This window comes from Coregonus clupeaformis, chromosome 28, assembly GCF_020615455.1.
Source record: "Coregonus clupeaformis isolate EN_2021a chromosome 28, ASM2061545v1, whole genome shotgun sequence".
NCBI lineage: Eukaryota > Metazoa > Chordata > Actinopteri > Salmoniformes > Salmonidae > Coregonus > Coregonus clupeaformis.
Genome location: NC_059219.1, coordinates 25,373,157 through 25,392,411, shown reverse-complemented (window position 1 = coordinate 25,392,411; position 19,255 = coordinate 25,373,157). Strand labels below are relative to the sequence as shown.

The following is a 19,255-nucleotide window of genomic DNA, read 5'->3' as shown; positions in this document are numbered from 1 at the left end:
TGAAGTCTCACAGGGTCCTAGTGTTCTAGTGTGTTTCCTCTGATGAAGTCTCACAGGGTCCTAGTGTTCTAGTGTGTTTCCTCTGATGAAGTCTCACAGGGTCCTAGTGTTCTAGTGTGTTTCCTCTGATGAAGTCTCACAGGGTCCTAGTGTTCTATTGTGTTTCCTCTGATGAAGTCTCACAGGGTCCTAGTGTTCTAATGTGTTTCCTCTGATGAAGTCTCACAGGGTCCTAGTGTTCTAGTGTGTTTCCTCTGATGAAGTCTCACAGTGTCCTAGTGTTCTAGTGTGTTTCCTCTGATGAAGTCTCACAGGGTCCTAGTGTTCTAGTGTGTTTCCTCTGATGAAGTCTCACAGGGTCCTAGTGTTCTAGTGTGTTTCTTCTGATGAAGTCTCACAGGGTCCTAGTGTTCTATTGTGTTTCCTCTGATGAAGTCTCACAGGGTCCTAGTGTTCTATTGTGTTTCCTCTGATGAAGTCTCACAGGGTCCTAGTGTTCTAGTGTGTTTCCTCTGATGAAGTCTCACAGGGTCCTAGTGTTCTAATGTGTTTCCTCTGATGAAGTCTCACAGGGTCCTAGTGTTCTAGTGTGTTTCCTCTGATGAAGTCTCACAGGGTCCTAGTGTTCTAGTGTGTTTCCTCTGATGAAGTCTCACAGGGTCCTAGTGTTCTAGTGTGTTTCCTCTGATGAAGTCTCACAGGGTCCTAGTGTTCTAGTGTGTTTCCTCTGATGAAGTCTCACAGGGTCCTAGTGTTCTAGTGTGTTTCCTCTGATGAAGTCTCACAGGGTCCTAGTGTTCTAGTGTGTTTCCTCTGATGAAGTCTCACAGGGTCCTAGTGTTCTAGTGTGTTTCCTCTGATGAAGTCTCAGAGGGTCCTAGTGTTCTATTGTGTTTCCTCTGATGAAGTCTCACATGGTCCTAGTGTTCTAGTGTGTTTCCTCTGATGAAGTCTCTCAGGGTCCTAGTGTTCTAGTGTGTTTCCTCTGATGAAGTCTCTCAGGGTCCTAGTGTTCTAGTGTGTTTCCTCTGATGAAGTCTCACAGGGTCCTAGTGTTCTATTGTGTTTCCTCTGATGAAGTCTCTCAGGGTCCTAGTGTTCTAATGTGTTTCCTCTGCAGGTTTAAGGACAGCCAGACTAGTATCCTGAATAGAGACCCATATATGATCCATAATAACGGTACCTTAGAGATCAACGTAGCCCAGCCCCTGAACAGTGGCAAGTACACCTGTATAGCCTCCAACAACCTGGGAACAAAGGAGAACCATGTCTACCTAGAGGTCAAAGGTCAGACAAGCCCGCTCCTAACCTGATTATAATGCTTTATGAATGTAGTTATAGACACTTATAATGGTTTATGAATATAGTTATAGACACTTATAATGCATTATGAATGTAGTTATATACACTTATAATGCATTATGAATGTAGTTATATACACTTATAATGCATTATGAATGTAGTTATAGACACTTATGATGCATTATGCCTGTAGTTATAGACACTTATAATGCATTATGAATGTCTTTATAGACACTTATAATGCATTATGAATGTAGTTATAGATGTTATAATCCATTATGAATGTAGTTATAAATGTTATAATGCATTATGAATGTAGTTATATATGTTATAATCCATGATGAATGTAGTTATAGATGTTATAATGCATCATGAATGTAGTTATATATGTTATAATCCATTATGAATGTAGTTATATATGTTATGATCCATTATGAATGTAGTTATAGATGTTATAATGCATTATGAAGAGGGTATTCATAGGAAGTGTAACCATATGTGTGTATTTTCCTCCAGAGCCGACGAGGATCCTGGCCCAGCCAGAGTACATGGTGGTCCAGAGGAACAGGAAGGCAGTGTTTGAGTGTAAAGTAAAACACGACCCCACCCTCATCCCCACCATGACCTGGCTCAAAGACAACGGAGAGCTGCCTGACGACGAGCGGTACTGTAGACCATCTCCTCTATACACATGTTCTCTTTACAGACATGGGTCTGCTACAGGCCAGTGGTGGTCAACCCTCCTCCAGGAGAGATACCGTCCTCCATGATTCTGACACACCTCATTCTACTAATCAAACTGCTCCTCAGGCCCTTTATTAGCTGCATTATAATAATAATAATATGCCATTTAGCAGACACTTTTATCCAAAGCGACTTACAGTCATGCGTGCATACATTTTTGTGTATGGGTGGTCCCGGCGATCGAACCCACTACCTTGGCGATACAAGCGCCGTGCTCTACCAGCTGAGCTACAGAGGACCACACATTAGGTGTGTTATAGCAGGGCTGGAGCAAAAGCCTTAAAAAAAAGAAGTATTTTAGTAAATGTATGGTTGGATGTTACTGTAAGCAGGATTGTCTGACTGTGTGTGGTGGTGTTTTGTTAGGTTCGTGGTGGACACTGACAGTCTGACCATCAAAGACGTGACAGAGGGGGACGAGGGAATCTACACCTGTGTCATGAACACCACCCTGGACCAGGACTCAGCTAGCGCCATGCTCACTGTCGTTGGTGGGTTTACCATTATACTTCACATGATGTTTACCTAACTTATCTTAGGAAATAAAACACATTCTATCATTTCCTTGTTATCTATATTCTATCTCCTTTACTTACCCTTATGACAAAGGATGTGTTTAGTCTCTGTGGTAGACAAGCTTGTTCTGAATAGTCTGCTAACATCTTTATTTACATACTTTGTAGTCTGATCCAACGCTCACACACAGTTGTAATACTAGAGTGTTGTAATACTAATGATTGACTATAGTAACAGTAGTATTTCATAACCAATACTAGTGTTGTAATACTAATGATTGACTATAGTAACAGTAGTATTTCATAACCAATACTAGAGTGTTGTAATACTGATGATTGACTATAGTAACAGTAGTATTTCATAACCAATACTAGTGTTGTAATACTGATGATTGACTATAGTAACAGTAGTATTTCATAACCAATACTAGTGTTGTAATACTAATGATTGACTATAGTAACAGTAGTATTTCATAACCAATACTAGTGTTGTAATACTGATGATTGACTATAGTAACAGTAGTATTTCATAACCAATACTAGAGTGTTGTAATACTGATGATTGACTATAGTAACAGTAGTATTTCATAACCAATACTAGAGTGTTGTAATACTGATGATTGACTATAGTAACAGTAGTATTTCATAACCAATACTAGTGTTGTAATACTGATGATTGACTATAGTAACAGTAGTATTTCATAACCAATACTAGTGTTGTAATACTGATGATTGACTATAGTAACAGTAGTATTTCATAACCAATACTAGTGTTGTAATACTGATGATTGACTATAGTAACAGTAGTATTTCATAACCAATACTAGTGTTGTAATACTGATGATTGACTATAGTAACAGTAGTATTTCATAACCAATACTAGAGTGTTGTAATACTGATGATTGACTATAGTAACAGTAGTATTTCATAACCAATACTAGTGTTGTAATACTGATGATTGACTATAGTAACAGTAGTATTTCATAACCAATACTAGAGTGTTGTAATACTGATGATTGACTATAGTAACAGTAGTATTTCATAACCAATACTAGTGTTGTAATACTGATGATTGACTATAGTAACAGTAGTATTTCATAACCAATACTAGTGTTGTAATACTGATGATTGACTATAGTAACAGTAGTATGTCATAACCAGTACTAGTGTTGTAATACTGATGATTGACTATAGTAACAGTAGTATTTCATAACCTATACTAGTGTTGTAATACTGATGATTGACTATAGTAACAGTAGTATTTCATAACCAGTACTAGTGTTGTAATACTGATGATTGACTATAGTAATAGTAGTATTTCATAACCAATACTAGTGTTGTAATACTGATGATTGACTATAGTAACAGTAGTATTTCATAACCAATACTAGTGTTGTAATACTGATGATTGACTATAGTAACAGTAGTATTTCATAACCAATACTAGTGTTGTAATACTGATGATTGACTATAGTAACAGTAGTATTTCATAACCAATACTAGTGTTGTAATACTGATGATTGACTATAGTAACAGTAGTATTTCATAACCAGTACTAGTGTTGTAATACTGATGATTGACTATAGTAACAGTAGTATTTCATAACCAATACTAGTGTTGTAATACTGATGATTGACTATAGTAACAGTAGTATTTCATAACCTTACTGTTGCTGTGTAGTCTTATTCTCCCTCTCTCAGACCAATGTTGTGTCACTAACCTCTAACTCCTACCTTACGCCTGCCCTCGCTCTCTCAGAGGCTACTCCAACTCCTGCTATTGTCTACGGTAAACAACGCTGGCACTATTGGCCGTATTAGCATTCCATCACCATCACCATCGTCATCATTCCTCATCCACTCCTCTCCCTCGGTCCTGAGTGTGTGAGAGCTGACCCTCACCCTTACTGTAACAGTCCTGAGTGTGTGAGAGCTGACCCTCACCCTTACTGTAACAGTCCTGACCGTTTTGTTAGCATGCTATGGCTCTGTTGTGATGCTCCTGCAGTGGCACATTGACAGACCGTGACCAGAGGGAACCAGTCTGTGTGTGTTTGAAGTGTCTGGTGTATCATTAGATTTATTCAGTAGTGTGATTATTATTATTATTAGTTCCTATGTCTGACTACTGTGTTTTGTGTTGGAGTTGTATCCTGCTCATTTTAGACTCGCGCTCAGTTAATCAGTTTATCAAACAAGGCATGCTGACTCCCACCACCCAAAGCATCAAGTGACCTTGTTGTTGTAGTGAGTGGTACTGACACCATGTTTTCCTCTCCAGAGGAACCGGACCCTCCTACAGACCTGGAGCTGACTGACCAGAGAGATAGGAGCGTCCAGCTCACCTGGATACCTGGAGACGAACACAACAGCCCTACACAGAGTACTGTATTATAATGAACACAGCAGCCCTACACAGAGTACTGTATTATAATGAACACAGCAGCCCTACACAGAGTACTGTATTATAATGAACACAACAGTCCTACACAGAGTACTGTATTATAATGAACACAACAGCCCTACACAGAGTACTGTATTATAATGAACACAGCAGCCCCACACAGAGTACTGTATTATAATGAACACAGCAGCCCTACACAGAGTACTGTATTATAATGAACACAGCAGCCCTACACAGAGTACTGTATTATAATGAACACAGCAGCCCTACACAGAGTACTGTATTATAATGAACACAGCAGCCCTACACAGAGTACTGTATTATAATGAACACAACAGCCCTACACAGAGTACTGTATTATAATGAACACAGCAGCCCTACACAGAGTACTGTATTATAATGAACACAGCAGCCCTACACAGAGTACTGTATTATAATGAACACAACAGCCCTACACAGAGTACTGTATTATAATGAACACAACAGCCCTACACAGAGTACTGTATTATAATGAACACAGCAGCCCTACACAGAGTACTGTATTATAATGAACACAACAGCCCTACACAGAGTACTGTATTATAATGAACACAACAGTCCTACACAGAGTACTGTATTATAATGAACACAACAGCCCTACACAGAGTACTGTATTATAATGAACACAACAGCCCTACACAGCGTACTGTATTATAATGAACACAACAGGGTCACTACCAACAGGGTCAACAGGGTCACTACCAACAGGGTCAACAGGGTCACTACCAACAGGGTCAACAGGGTCACTACCAACCCAAGATCCAATCCATTTCCCTCCTCTTGTGTTCTAACCCCTCCTCCATGTTCTAACCCCTCCTCCATGTTCTAACCCCTCCTCCATGTTCTAACCCCTCCTCCATGTTCTAACCCCTCCTCCATTTTCTAACCCCTCCTCAATGTTCTAACCACTCCTCTATGTTCTAACCCCTCCTTCGTGTTCTAACCCCTCCTCCATGTTCTAACCCCTCCTCCATGTTCTAACCCCTCCTCCATGTTGTCTCCCCTCCCAGAGTTCCTGGTCCAGTATGAGGATCTGCTCCACCAGGCTGGGGTGTGGCACAACCTGACAGAGGTGGAGGGCACCAAGACCACGGCCCACCTGGACCTGTCCCCCTACGTCTACTACTCCTTCAGGGTGCTGGCCATGAACCATGTGGGCCACAGCCAGCCCAGCCAGCCCTCCAGGCAGTACAGGACCAACCCTGCAGGTAAAACTATACTGTGGATCTTAGTTTATTAAACCATGTGGGCCACAGCCAGCCCAGCCAGCCCTCCAAACAGTACAGGACAAACCCTGCAGGTAAAACTATACTGTGCATCTTAGTTTATTGTCAAAGAAATGCAAATGGTCTGTTCTAAAACTGTAGAAGTGTTAGAGGTAGGGATGACTAGTGTTGAAGAGTAGGTTGGTCAGAAGTGTTAGGGTGAGAGGTAGGGATGGCTATAGAGTAAGATGGTCAGAAGTGTTAGAGTGAGAGGTAGGGATTACTATAGAGTAAGATGGTCAGAAGTGTTAGAGTGAGAGGTAGGGATTACTATAGAGTAAGATGGTCAGAAGTGTTAGAGTGAGAGGTAGGGATGACTATAGAGTAAGATGGTCAGAAGTGTTAGAGTGAGAGGTAGGGATTACTATAGAGTAAGATGGTCAGAAGTGTTAGAGTGAGAGGTAGGGATTACTATAGAGTAAGATGGTCAGAAGTGTTAGAGTGAGAGGTAGGGATTACTATAGAGTAAGATGGTGTGATGTACACTGTAGAAAATAGGTTTGGTCTGATCTGTGATCTGTTTGTGACTCTGTTAGCTCCAGCTGAGAATCCAACAGATGTCCAAGGTGTTGGAACTGAACATAATAACTTAGTCATCTCATGGAAGGTAAGATATGCTCCATCTAAAGTATAATCACTATCATTAGTCCTAATTCAGCAGCCTGCAGTGGATCAGTTTGAGTATTCCTGACCCTATTCATGGTGTCACCATATCACTATTAACCCAGTGATTCCAAGACCCCTCTTCCCCTCTTCCCCTCTAATCTCTCTCCCATAGGAGCTGACAGGCCTCCAGTCCAACGGGCCAGGACTACAGTACAAGGTGAACTGGAGACAGAAGGATGTGGAGGATGACTGGTCTTCTGAGACCGTGGCAAACGCCTCCAAGTATGTGGTGTCAGGCACGCCCACTTTCGTACCCTACGAGGTCAAAGTTCAGGCGGTGAACGACTATGGAAACGGACCAGCGCCTGAGACAGTGGTGGGATACTCTGGAGAGGACGGTGAGTATTGTATTGTGTGTGTGTGTGTGTGTTTGTGTATGTGTATGTGTCTGTGTGTGTGTGTGTGTTTGTGTGTAGAGAGGGCTGTCGTGGTCCTCTGTAGCTCAGCTGGTAGAGCACGGCGCTTGTAACGCCAAGGTAGTGGGTTCGATCCCCGGGACCACCCATACACAAAAATGTATGCACGCATGACTGTAAGTCGCTTTGGATAAAAGCGTCTGCTAAATGGCATATTATTATTATTATTATTATTACTACTGTACATGAGGAGGTTGTGAATGGAGAGAGCAATGGTCTTTTTCAGAGCCATGCATCATTTTCAGAACCCAACTGAAACTGTCACCATAAATTCCAATAACTTCCTGCTCCCATTCATTTCTAGTTAGAATGCAAATTAGAATGATGTTGTCATGAAACATTTGATGCCAGTATGGAGTATAGTCTGTTGAACTCTTTGTCTGTCACTCAGTGCCCATGTCAGCCCCAGAGAGTGTCCAGGTGCTGGTTCAGAACGGGACGCTAGCAGAGGTTCACTGGGAGCCTGTCCTCACCCCCATGGTCAGAGGACGGCTACAGGGCTACAAGGTGCTGTACACAGAAACCAGGGATCCCTCACAATGTGGACAAATGTTTATTATCACTACAATATATTGATAGTTGAAATACATACGTAGCAGTTAGTGGCAAAGTTAAGGTGGCAAGATTCTGGTATGTTTGCCAAAATACCCATGTTTTCCTGCAATCAGGAGGGGATGAGCAGGAAATCTGACAATCATCGAACCAGGAAAAACCTGGTAATTTTGTGAAAGTGACCAGAATGTTTGTGTGATGTTTGTGATGTGTGATGTGTGATGTGTGATGTGTGTGTGTGTGTGTGTGTGTGTGTGTGTGTGTGTGTGTGTGGTCCTGCAGGTGACCTACTGGCGTGAACGTAGCCTCCACCAGGCAGAGGGACAACAGGGGGAGCAGCAGGTGTTGGCCTTCAGTGGGAACAGGAGTGAGGGCAGACTACCAGGCCTCCAACCATACAGCCTCTACACACTCAACATCAGGGTGGTCAACGGCAAGGGAGAGGGGCCCCCCAGCCCCAACCAGAACTTTGAGACCCCAGAGGGAAGTAAGGGTCATCATTCAGACTCCTACTGTTATTGGATAGATTCTCTGTGTGTAATCCGTATACCAAAGGAGGCTGGTGAGGGGAGGATGGATCATAATAATGAATGGAATGGAGTGAATGGAATGGTATCAAACACATGAAAACCAGGCGTTTGATGTGTTTGAGACCATTCCATTTACTCCGCTCCAGCCATTACCATGAGCCCGTCCTCCCCATTTAAAGTGCCACCAGCCACCACTACTGTGTACATTTAGTCATGCATTGTGCTATACTGTAGGAAGGGGCTCACTATGGGCTTGAAACAAGGCTGATAAAAGGTCAGTACTTGTTCACATTCCATATCAGGTTAGAATGGTTTTGTCTGTACGCTACTATATGGTTTTGTGCTTATGAATGATGTTTTTCTTTAGTTAATAAGTAATGTTGTATAATTGCATCCATACATTATGTCATTGTATTCCTGTGTTTGTCTGTGTGTGTTTAGTCCCCGGTCCTCCTTCCTTCCTGCGTATAAAGAACCCCAACATGGACTCTTTGACGCTGGAGTGGGGTCCTCCACAGGACAACAATGGCCGTCTCACCGGATACACACTGAAATACCAGCCAGGTAAGTTGCTGACCCTGGCTTCTACCCCTATGGGTGTGTATGTGTGTGTGCCTCAGTGTGATTGGTTTAAAATCAAAAGAAGCGTTTCAATATCTTTATCTTAATGGATCTCTCTCTCTCTCTCTCTCTCTCTCTCTCTCTCTCTCTCTCTCTCTCTCTCTGTCTCTCTCTCTCTCTCTCTCTCTCTCTCTCTCTCTCTCTCTCTCTCTCTCTCTCTCTCTCTCTCTCTCTCTCTCTCTCTCTCTCTCTCTCTCTCTCTCTCTCTCTCTCTCTCCCCCTCCTCCTCCTCTCTCTCTCTCAGTCAACAACTCCAATGAGCTTGGTCCCATGGAGGAGATGACGTTCCCAGCCAATGAGACCACCATAACCCTGGCCAACCTCAAGTACAGCACCCGCTACAAGTTTTACTTCAACGCTAAGACCATCAAGGGCTCCGGCCCAACCATCACAGAGGAGGCTGTCACTATCATGGATGAAGGTGAGTTTTACGTAGGATGAAATCCAACACTAGAATGGCCTTTGGCATCCCGGCAAGGTGATTACAGGACGGCCATCTTGGTCAGGGAATCTAATGTATCTCTATGGAGCTTTAGGTACTGTGAAAGCAAATTGTACAAAGTATTATGGGTGTGTTGAAGTTTAAAGCAGCTGTCTAGGAATTTGAGAGTGGTTTCTCTCAGATTTCTCTCAGCTGTTTACCAAAACAAGTGGTGGGCGGCAGTTTACGGACTGTAACTTTTCCTACAGCGCAGCGTCCAACGTTTCCTACGGCGTCCCATATGGGAGTCATTCTTTTCTCAGCGGACACTTTGCAGGTTGCATGAACTCTTTGACGTGTTCAAGTGTGGTAAAACTGTCACCCGTGTTGTTCGACCTGTAGTGAATCATTCTGTTTGGCTTCAACTTGGTGAAATAAGACTTTGTCTTTTAAAATGGGACCCCAGTGTGATCTAGTTTTACCTTTCCTTGCTCGTCTACTTACATCACCTCTGCCTGTGTTTGTGCTCTCATCTCTTCTCTCTCTCTTTATTCCCCTCTTCCTCCTCTTCTCTCTGAAGCCTTTATACAGCAACCCATAGTAGATGTGGTCAAAGGTAAAATAAGTCTCTCAGCGGAAGCACCTGCATGTTCTGCCAGATAGAGAAACTAGACCCTGATAGATAGCTACTGTAGATCTGTCTGCATGTGCCTTCCTCCATCATCAGCGAACTGTAGCATGATGCACTACAGTACCCATAATGCTCTGTGTTAGCTACTGTGGGAGTAGATGTTAACTCTAAGGCTACGTTCCAATAGCCGTTCTAGAACACTGCTTAGAATGCATGCCCCCAAAGCATTTCCTCACTCTAAGTGGTAAGCTAAAGAAATCATCCTATAACTGCGTTCATTGCATCCGCAAGCACCAAGCCTTGTGTCCAATTCGAAAAAGAAGGGTCACGTTAAAAGACCTAAATGGATTAATATTCTAGGCTACTCATCTCTTTCATTCTCTCAGTCTTTCCCCTATTCCCTTGCTCTTGCTCATGAATGAATTCCACCACTGTGTCATTTGCTTTATTGAGCCGTCCTGCATGATGCTGTACCACTGGACAGTCTGCATGCTGTTAACTGCTCTATCTCTAACTACTAGAACTACTAGAACTACTCTATAGTATTGTGGTACTATTTGTTTGTCTGTGGTGTCTGTTGTGTTTGTGGTGTTTGTGGTGTTTGTGGTGGTAGTGGTGTCTGTGGTGTCTGTGGTGTTTGTGGTGTCTGTGGTGTTTGTGGTGTTTGTGGTGTCTGTGTTGTTTGTGGTGTCTGTGGTGGTGGTGGTGTTTGTGGTGTCTGTGGTGGTGGTGTCTGTGGTGTTTGTGGTGTTTGTGAGGGTGGTGGTGGTGGTGTTTGTGGTGTTTGTGTTGTCTGTAGTGGTGGTGGTGGTGTCTGTGGTGTTTGTGGTGGTGGTGGTGGTGGTGGTGGTGGTGTTTGTGGTGTCTGTGGTGGTGGTGGTGTTTGTGGTGTTTGTGGTGTCTTACTCTTCTCTGTGGTGTTGTTGTTTCAGGCCACACAGAACCCCATCATCCAATCTCTCCCATCACTCAGTCTCTGCGCCCCCCGTTTCACAAGGGTACTACAGCCATTCCCTGTGTCCCTTACTTCTCTCTCCATTAAATCTCTAGCCCAAAAGAGGAACATTTTAACTTATCGTTTAGGGCAGTTGTGTGTCCTGTGACTAGCTTGCATATGAGAAATGATTAGTTCTCAGGGAAATATGGTGGAAAATGCAGAAAAGTAAGAAAAAGCAGAATATCTGTAGACATTTAGTGAAAGGTGTGACTCATTTTCTGGAAAACAAAACATTATTAGGTTACAAAGTCTACAGTTTGTATTTGAGTCTAAGTTAACTCCTCCATGACCTTCTGTAACGTCCTGTCTCTGAGACTGTATATTACTGGCTATGATTCCAACTTGTGTAGCTCAACACCTGTCCTGTATGTATGTTCTTCCCTGTGTGGTCAGTGGGTCCGATAGGCCCGGGCGTTCACCAATGTAAACTCATCTGTGGTGGGAGAGGAGGGAGCAGTGATAAGTTGGGAATACTTTGGACCAGATAAGAATGTGTATGTGGAGTATATTGTAGAAAACAGTAAGCTATTCCTACTTCTATACAATATAGTCTCATCACATCACAAAGCAAATTGCATGCTCATAAACATACAGTTAAGCATATAAACTGCCTGTCAAACGTTAAAGTATCATTGTTCATTTATTCCTAAACTTGGATCATCAGTGCCTATAAAAATGTGTATGCAAACCCACTGTTAACATACCTCATATAATGAGGAAGTGGCATGCTCAAAAGTTTGAAGTAATAAAACGTTTTTCAGTACATACATCATATTATCACCCAAATACTTGCCTTTTCCAATACATACTTTCCTTCTCTCGATTTTCACTTTCTTCCCAACCCCTCCATTCCCTCCAGGTAAAGAAGACTGGACAAAAGAGTTTGTAAACGGCAGTAGCGGGTCTCAGACCTATCTGATAAAGGGCTTAAAGCCGGGGACGTCCTATAGGGTTCGGGTGGTAGTTAAAGACCATTCTGAGGCTACCATACACAGTACAGAGGAGCTAGTGATAACGCTGCCAGGTGAGGCAGCATGTTCAGAGCGCTCTGCCTCAGTGCACTGCAGGGTTGGAGACAATTCCATTTCAATATTAGTCAATTCAGGAAGTTAACTGTTCCAGTTACAATTCTATTTCTAATGTTCCTCATTGCTTTTCAATGAATTAGAATTGACTGAATTGAAATGGAATTGACCCCAACCCTGATGTACAGTAGATGATTGTTCCTTGTAGTTGCCTGCGTCACCCTTCCATGCCCTCCTCCCATGATAAGACCTCCATCAGTTTGACCAGTAATAATCTGGGGTGTAGCTAGTGTAAAAGCATGGGAAGAGCAAGGTTTGAAGCATGATGTCCCTAATTCATTTTAAGGTATCCTGTCTCTTTTCAGTTAGTGTTCAGTGAAAGTTGACTGTATGTGCAGTAGAGGGTCATTGTCATTGCATGTCTTCATTTTTGAAAACATTAATTACTTTTTTTATCAGATCTTTTCATCCTTAAACAATTTTTGGGAAATTCCCTCCTGCTTCTTAATTTAATTTAACCGTTATTTATACAGGTCCTTGCCTGCGCCACTCCCCCCTTCAAATATTCACCTTCTAGCACCTTCTAGCACCTTCTAGCACTCTGACCACTTTGCCCTTTCTCTTCTTCCTGTGTGTGTGTGTGTGTGTGTGTGTGTGTGTGTGTGTGTGTGTGTGTGTGTGTGTGTGTGTGTGTGTGTGTGTGTGTGTGTGCGTGTGTGTGTGTCTGTCAGAAGCAATGAAAAGCAACCAGGTAGACCTAGCCACTCAGGGCTGGTTCATAGGGCTGATGTGTGCCATCGCACTCCTCATCCTCGTCCTCCTCATCGTCTGCTTCATCAAGAGGAACAAGGGAGGGAAATACCCAGGTACACACACACACACACACACACACACACACACACACACACACACACACACCCTAGACATTCAGCAACAATGATATTAATCGTATCCACAGTGAAAGAAAAAGAGGACGCTCACCAAGACCCAGAGATCCAGCCTATGAAGGAGGATGATGGGACGTTTGGAGAGTACAGGTGAGAGACACTCTATAACACAACACACACATTCCTGTTGAAGACTACTGTACTTGTTCCATGTTGTTCTGATTGACATGTTGTTCTGATGGACATGTTGTTTTGATTGACATGTTGTTCTGATTGACATGTTGTTCTGATTGACATGTTGTTCTGATTGACATGTTTGGATGTATAGAACATTTTACCAAGGAACAAGGAAACTCTCCCTTCCTGACTCCCTCGAGGCAAGACAGAATCTACACCTCTCTGTGTTTAATTAACAAGACATAATCTACACCTCTTTGTGTTTAATTAACAAGACAGAATCTACACATCTCTGTGTTTAATTAACAACACATAATCTACACCTCTCTGTGTTTAATTAACAAGACAGAATCTACACCTCTTTGTGTTTAATTAACAAGACAGAATCTACACATCTCTGTGTTTAATTAACAAGACAGAATCAACACCTCTCTGTGTTTAATTAACAACACAGAATCTACACCTCTCTGTGTTTAATTAACACTGTAAATGCTGTACTTACTTACAAATATGATTTTATAATCAATCTAAGCCACTTTTATACATTGGTGTGTGTGTGCAAATACCGTATGTATTTTAATGTAAAATTAAAAACATCTGTCATGCTATCATTGTTGAGTAGTGGTATCAAGCTTTATTGCTGAACGGGTCTCAATCTGCACACCACTATCTTGTGATATCATCATCATACTTTGTGTGCCAAATCATTTTTTGTGATTTTGTTGACTCATAAGAAAAAAGTATGTGTTTTTAGTTGAATAATAATTGCGGTGCGTCGAACATGTGTTGACTGATAGAGGCTTCTACTGTAACACATGGGTTGACTGTTTGATAGCAGGCTGCTACTGTAACACATGGGTTGACTGTTTGATAGCAGGCTACTACTGTAATACATGGGTTGACTGTTTGATAGCAGTCTGCTACTGTAATACATGGGTTGACTGTTTGATAGCAGTCTGCTACTGTAATACATGGGTTGACTGTTTGATAGCTGGCTGCTACTGTAATACATGGGTTGACTGTTTGATAGCAGGCTTCTACTGTAATACATGGGTTGACTGTTTGATAGCAGGCTTCTACTGTAATACATGGGTTGACTGTTTGATAGCAGGCTTCTACTGTAATAAAGCACATAGCGGAATGTATTTTCTCATCCACCACTCTTCATGTGTTCCTCCATTGTTCTCTGTCTTTGGGGTGTAGGTCCCTGGAAAGGTAAGAGGGTTAGCGTTATGCTATTAGCATACAGCAAGCCTGGCATGCATCACACAACCTCTGATACCGGTCTGTGTGTGTGTCTGAACTGATACTAAAGGAGAGGGGTGGGCCTTGTCAAACCGAGCACAGATAATATTATGTCAGTTTTACTCACTTGTTTGTTGTCCAGCACCTGATTGTAAACCAGTTATATTTATTGAACACTAACAGTCACTAAAATCAGAAGCTACTATTTGACTGTGTTTCCTGTTTGGCTTCATTTTCAGTTGCTTTCAATGTTTCCTTTTGGGTAGAAAAATGTCAACATTCGGTTGTATTTATGAGTTGTGCCGTTGTAATGTCGATCTAGTATAAGTATATACACTGAGTGTACAAAACATTAAGAACACCTTCCTAATATTGAGTTGCACCCCCTTTTGCCCTGAGAACAGCCTCAATTCGTCAGGGTATGGACTCTACAAGGTGTCGAAAGCATTCCACAGGGATGCTGGCCCATGATGACTCCAATGCTTCCTACAGTTGTGTCAAGTTGGCTGGATGTCCTTTGGGTGGTGGACCATTCTAGATACATATGGGAAACTGTTGAACGTGAAAAACCCAGCAGCGTTGCAGTTCTTGACACAAACCGGTGCCCCTGGCACATACTACAATACCCTGTTCAAAGGCACTTAAATATTTTGTCTTGCCCATTCACCCTCTGAATGAATCCATGTCTCAAGGCTTAAAAATCCTTCTTTAACCTGTCTCCTCCCCTTCATCTACACTGATTGAAGTGGATTTAACAAGTGACATCAATAAGGGATCATAGCTTTCACCTGGATTCACCTGGTCAGTCTATGTCACGACAAGATAAACAACGTGTTCAACTCCACCTTATATAAACTTAAATCGGGTGCTATGTCATGGAAAGAGTAGGTATCCTTAATGTTTTGTCCACTCAGTGTTGTTATTTATAGACGGTATAAATGTACGAGTGGTGAGGACATACTAAGGACAGCCATTACAAAGTCTTATATAGCTGTGTATTCTCACCGTAGTGTTAATGTTGTACAGGATGTATTCTCACCATAGTGTTAATGTTGTACAGGATGTATTCTCACCGTAGTGTTAATGTTGTACAGGATGTATTCTCACCGTAGTGTTAATGTTGTACAGGATGTATTCTCACCGTAGTGTTAATGTTGTACAGGATGTATTCTCACCGTAGTGTTAATGTTGTACAGGATGTATTCTCACCGTAGTGTTAATGTTGTACAGGATGTATTCTCACCGTAGTGTTAATGTTGTACAGGATGTATTCTCACCGTAGTGTTAATGTTGTACAGGATATAGTGTGCTGCACTTCTACTGGTAGATTGATCCACCAGAATCAGTTCAGTTTGTCATTTCAATAAAAGGGTTTTTGTACGACTCAGCCCCTCGACCCCAAGCCCCCTATGCATTTTGGACAGATCTGTTATTTGAATCCCTCTGAGTCTTTAATGCATGTAGATGCAATGGAGAGCACATGGTCTGATGTCTGCCTAGTATGTGCATTATGCTGAGAAGCACGCCTTATAGATTGAAATGGAATCATGTCAAAGTATTCGTCACCAAGTCCAGTCCTGCAGAACTAGGTGTTCCAGGCTTTTGCTCCAGCCCAGCTTGAACACATCCTAAACAAGACCTTGGTCAGGTGAATCAGGTGCATCAATGCCAGGCTGGAACAAAACCCTGCAGCCCCTGTATCTCTCCAGGACCAAATTTAGCCACAACTATCTGACCTAAAGTAAACCGTCTGTCTACCTCTTTATTCACATCTCTTTGCTCTCCCCCTCCCTCCTAACCCTTAGTGACACGGAGGACCACAAGCCTCTGAAGGGCAGCCGGACGCCGTCCAACGGCACGGTGAAGAGAGACGACAGTGATGACAGCCTGGTGGACTATGGCGAGGGAGGGGACGGCCAGTTCAACGAGGACGGATCCTTTATCGGCCAGTACAGCGGCAAGAAGGAGAAAGATACACACGAGGGCAACGAGAGCTCCGAGGCCCCCTCGCCGGTCAACGCTATGAACTCCTTTGTCTAGTTAGATAGATAGTGACCGATAGCTGATGGCGATGCCATGACGACCGGCTGCCATGGAAACCATCGCAATGGTGACCTGACCTGTCACCATGGAGACCAGTCACCATAAGGACGTGTCACCATGGAGACTCATCACCGTGGAGACCTGTCACCGTGGCCACCCGTCACCATGGCTACTTCTGTCACACCCTGTCATCTCTCCACAGCCTGCCCGTCCTGCCAACTCCCCACCCCCCATCACACTGTGACTACTCTCACCACCCTCACTATCACATGTTGAGACCAACAAACAACCAAACAGAAGAGACATGAAAAGAAGAAGAAGATGAACCTTAGAACCATTTGAAAAAGTAGAAGGAGGGATGTAGGAGCCCAGAAACAGAGAGAGAGATAGATGGAGAGATGGAGGACAAGCAGGAAGCGGAGGAATGTATTCCAGGAGCAGACTGGGTTGGTTCTCATCACCCAGACTGGTCCACAAAGAGCTGGAGAGGGCATGTGTGTGTTAGTGCCATTCTATCTTTTGCAAACGTATATATAATGACATATATAGATCATTGTCTTTTTGAAAACAATTATACACGTTAGAATATATATTTTCTCAACATGCCATTATATACATTCATCTGCTTCTGATTAATATACTGCATGGAATTAATGATATTCTAAACCATCACACATGGAATCATTACTAGTGTCTGGCGTGGAAGCAGAGCTTGACGTTGACTGACTGTCGGCGATGACGCGGTGCTCACCTTAAACTACTGCTTATGTCTTCTATCACCTTACCTTTCTATCTTCAAAAGGGTTCTAGTGGTATTATGATACGGGAAAACAATGGCATCATCAATGTCTTTGTGGACATTGCTGTGAAAAGTGTGACTCGGTGTAAATGCTATTGTGATATGTCTTTTTTGCAAGACAGGAGGTGTTTGTATGTATACTGTAATAGCAGATCTATGGACTGGATGGTCAGGTATAACACATTTATAGTTTGTAACTCTTGATAATCAATTCAGAATAACTCTGACAGTCCTAGCCGCTCTCCAACGATCCCACACTCACACAGACGTTGCAGTTTGTCTTCCTTTTGTTTTTCAATTCTTGTTGTTGTTTAGTTGTTGTTGTTTAGTTGTCTTCCTTTCCACCAGACACATGGTCTTGTTGCAGTGGCACTACTATCCATCATGGAGATTGGAACAGACCCATCGTTCATATAGCTTCACCACACACTCAGCTGAGACTGCATACAGCCTCTCTGATCATGGAACAAACATTGATCAACATGTTGCCCTATTCTATAACATGGCCACCACCCAGCATAGTTCAACAGCATTGCATTTCCACTCTCCTGCCTTGTGTGCTGAACATGCAGTGAGAGAGAGAGAGAGAGAGAGAGAGAGAGAGAGAGAGAGAGAGAGAGAGAGAGAGAGAGAGAGAGAGAGAGAGAGAGAGAGAGAGAGAGAGAGAGAGAGAGAGAGAGAGAGAGAGAGAGAGAGAGAGAGAGAGAGAGAGAGAGAGAGAGAGAGAGAGAGAGAGAGAGAGAGAGAGAGAGAGAGAGAGAGAGAGAGAGAGAGAGAGAGAGAGAGAGAGGAGAGAGAGAGGGGGGGGGAAGAGAGAGAGAGAGAGAGAGAGAGAGAGAAGAGAGAGAAGAGAGAGAGAGAGAGAGAGAGAGAGAGAGAGAGAGAGAGAGAGAGAGAGAGAGAGAGAGAGAGAGAGAGAGAGAGAGAGAGAGAGAGAGAGAGAGAGAGAGAGAGAGAGAGAGAGAGAGAGAGAGAGAGAGAGAGAGAGAGAGAGAGAGAGAGAGAGAACAGTCAAGCAGTGCTATGTTCCTGTTGCAGTTCTCAGAGCAGACCTATGTCAAAATAGTAAAGTATTTGTTTTCTTGCGAAATCAAACTATTCTGAGCCAGGTCTGAATCCTGATACAGGCGGTGCAGAACCAGAGAACCCTTCAGCACGATTAATAGTGCCTTTGTAAAGAACAGCCTGAGTTCTAGATTCATACCCACACACATCCTCTCATCCACATAGCAGAACTGTGGTTCCAGTACACAGAGCAGAACCTTGTTCCAATACACAGAGCAGAACCTGGTTCCAATACACAGAGCAGAACCTGGTTCCAAAACACAGAGCAGAACCTGGTTCTAATACACAGAGCAGAACCTGGTTCCAATACACAGAGCATAACCTGGTTCCAATACACAGAGCAGAACCTGGTTCTAATGCACAGAGCAGAACCTGGTTCCAATACACAGAGCAGAACCTGGTTCTAATACACAGAGCAGAACCTGGTTCCAATACACAGAGCATAACCTGGTTCCAATACACAGAGCATAACCTGGTTTCAATACACAGAGCAGAACCTGGTTTCAATACACAGAGCAGAACCTGGTTCTAATACACAGAGCATAACATGGTTCTAATACACAGAGCAGAACCTGGTTCCAATACACAGAGCAGAACCTGGTTCCAATACACAGAGCAGAACCTGGTTTCAATACACAGAGCAGAACCTGGTTCTAATACACAGAAATAGAATGACATTCATTCCATCATTCTGTTTCTATGGTTCCAATCCAGTACAGTTGTTATGGGTCCATGTATAGGTTCAGCCTAAAGAGATGATTTACTAACCTAAAGAAATGCATCACTAACCAACACCACAGGAGACTAGACTATCATCATCCATAGTCTCATCTCTCAACATCTCCTCTCAGCGTCACACCTAGAGGAGAGATTACGGACCAGACCAGCAGCACTAAACTAAACTACTGCCAA

General features: G+C 42.9%; 1 protein-coding gene across 9 annotated transcripts in view; it reads left to right on the top strand.

The window, feature by feature from the left end:
- The window catches only part of LOC121559112 (neuronal cell adhesion molecule), a 71,056-nt gene extending 53,155 nt beyond the window's left edge, over window positions 1–17,901 (top strand). For 3 of the 9 annotated variants that reach the window (XM_045208818.1, XM_045208820.1, XM_045208817.1), the window contains 15 exons: window positions 1,121–1,287; window positions 1,819–1,966; window positions 2,413–2,537; window positions 4,320–4,349; window positions 4,842–4,943; window positions 6,014–6,211; window positions 6,805–6,875; window positions 7,047–7,272; window positions 7,742–7,857; window positions 8,185–8,389; window positions 8,874–8,996; window positions 9,298–9,474; window positions 12,859–12,993; window positions 13,086–13,164; window positions 16,242–17,901. In XM_045208818.1, the coding sequence (XP_045064753.1) occupies window positions 1,121–1,287; window positions 1,819–1,966; window positions 2,413–2,537; window positions 4,320–4,349; window positions 4,842–4,943; window positions 6,014–6,211; window positions 6,805–6,875; window positions 7,047–7,272; window positions 7,742–7,857; window positions 8,185–8,389; window positions 8,874–8,996; window positions 9,298–9,474; window positions 12,859–12,993; window positions 13,086–13,164; window positions 16,242–16,476 (2,137 nt within the window). In that variant the 3' untranslated portion in view covers window positions 16,477–17,901. Of the gene's footprint in view, window positions 1–1,120; window positions 1,288–1,818; window positions 1,967–2,412; window positions 2,538–4,319; window positions 4,350–4,841; window positions 4,944–6,013; window positions 6,212–6,804; window positions 6,876–7,046; window positions 7,273–7,741; window positions 7,858–8,184; window positions 8,390–8,873; window positions 8,997–9,297; window positions 9,475–10,054; window positions 10,091–11,037; window positions 11,487–12,858; window positions 12,994–13,085; window positions 13,165–13,342; window positions 13,451–16,241 lie in introns of those variants that run through there. The other 6 variants (XM_045208823.1, XM_045208821.1, XM_045208819.1 and 3 more) reach the window with 5 other exon arrangements.
- The last annotated feature ends 1,354 nt before the right edge of the window (window positions 17,902–19,255 follow it).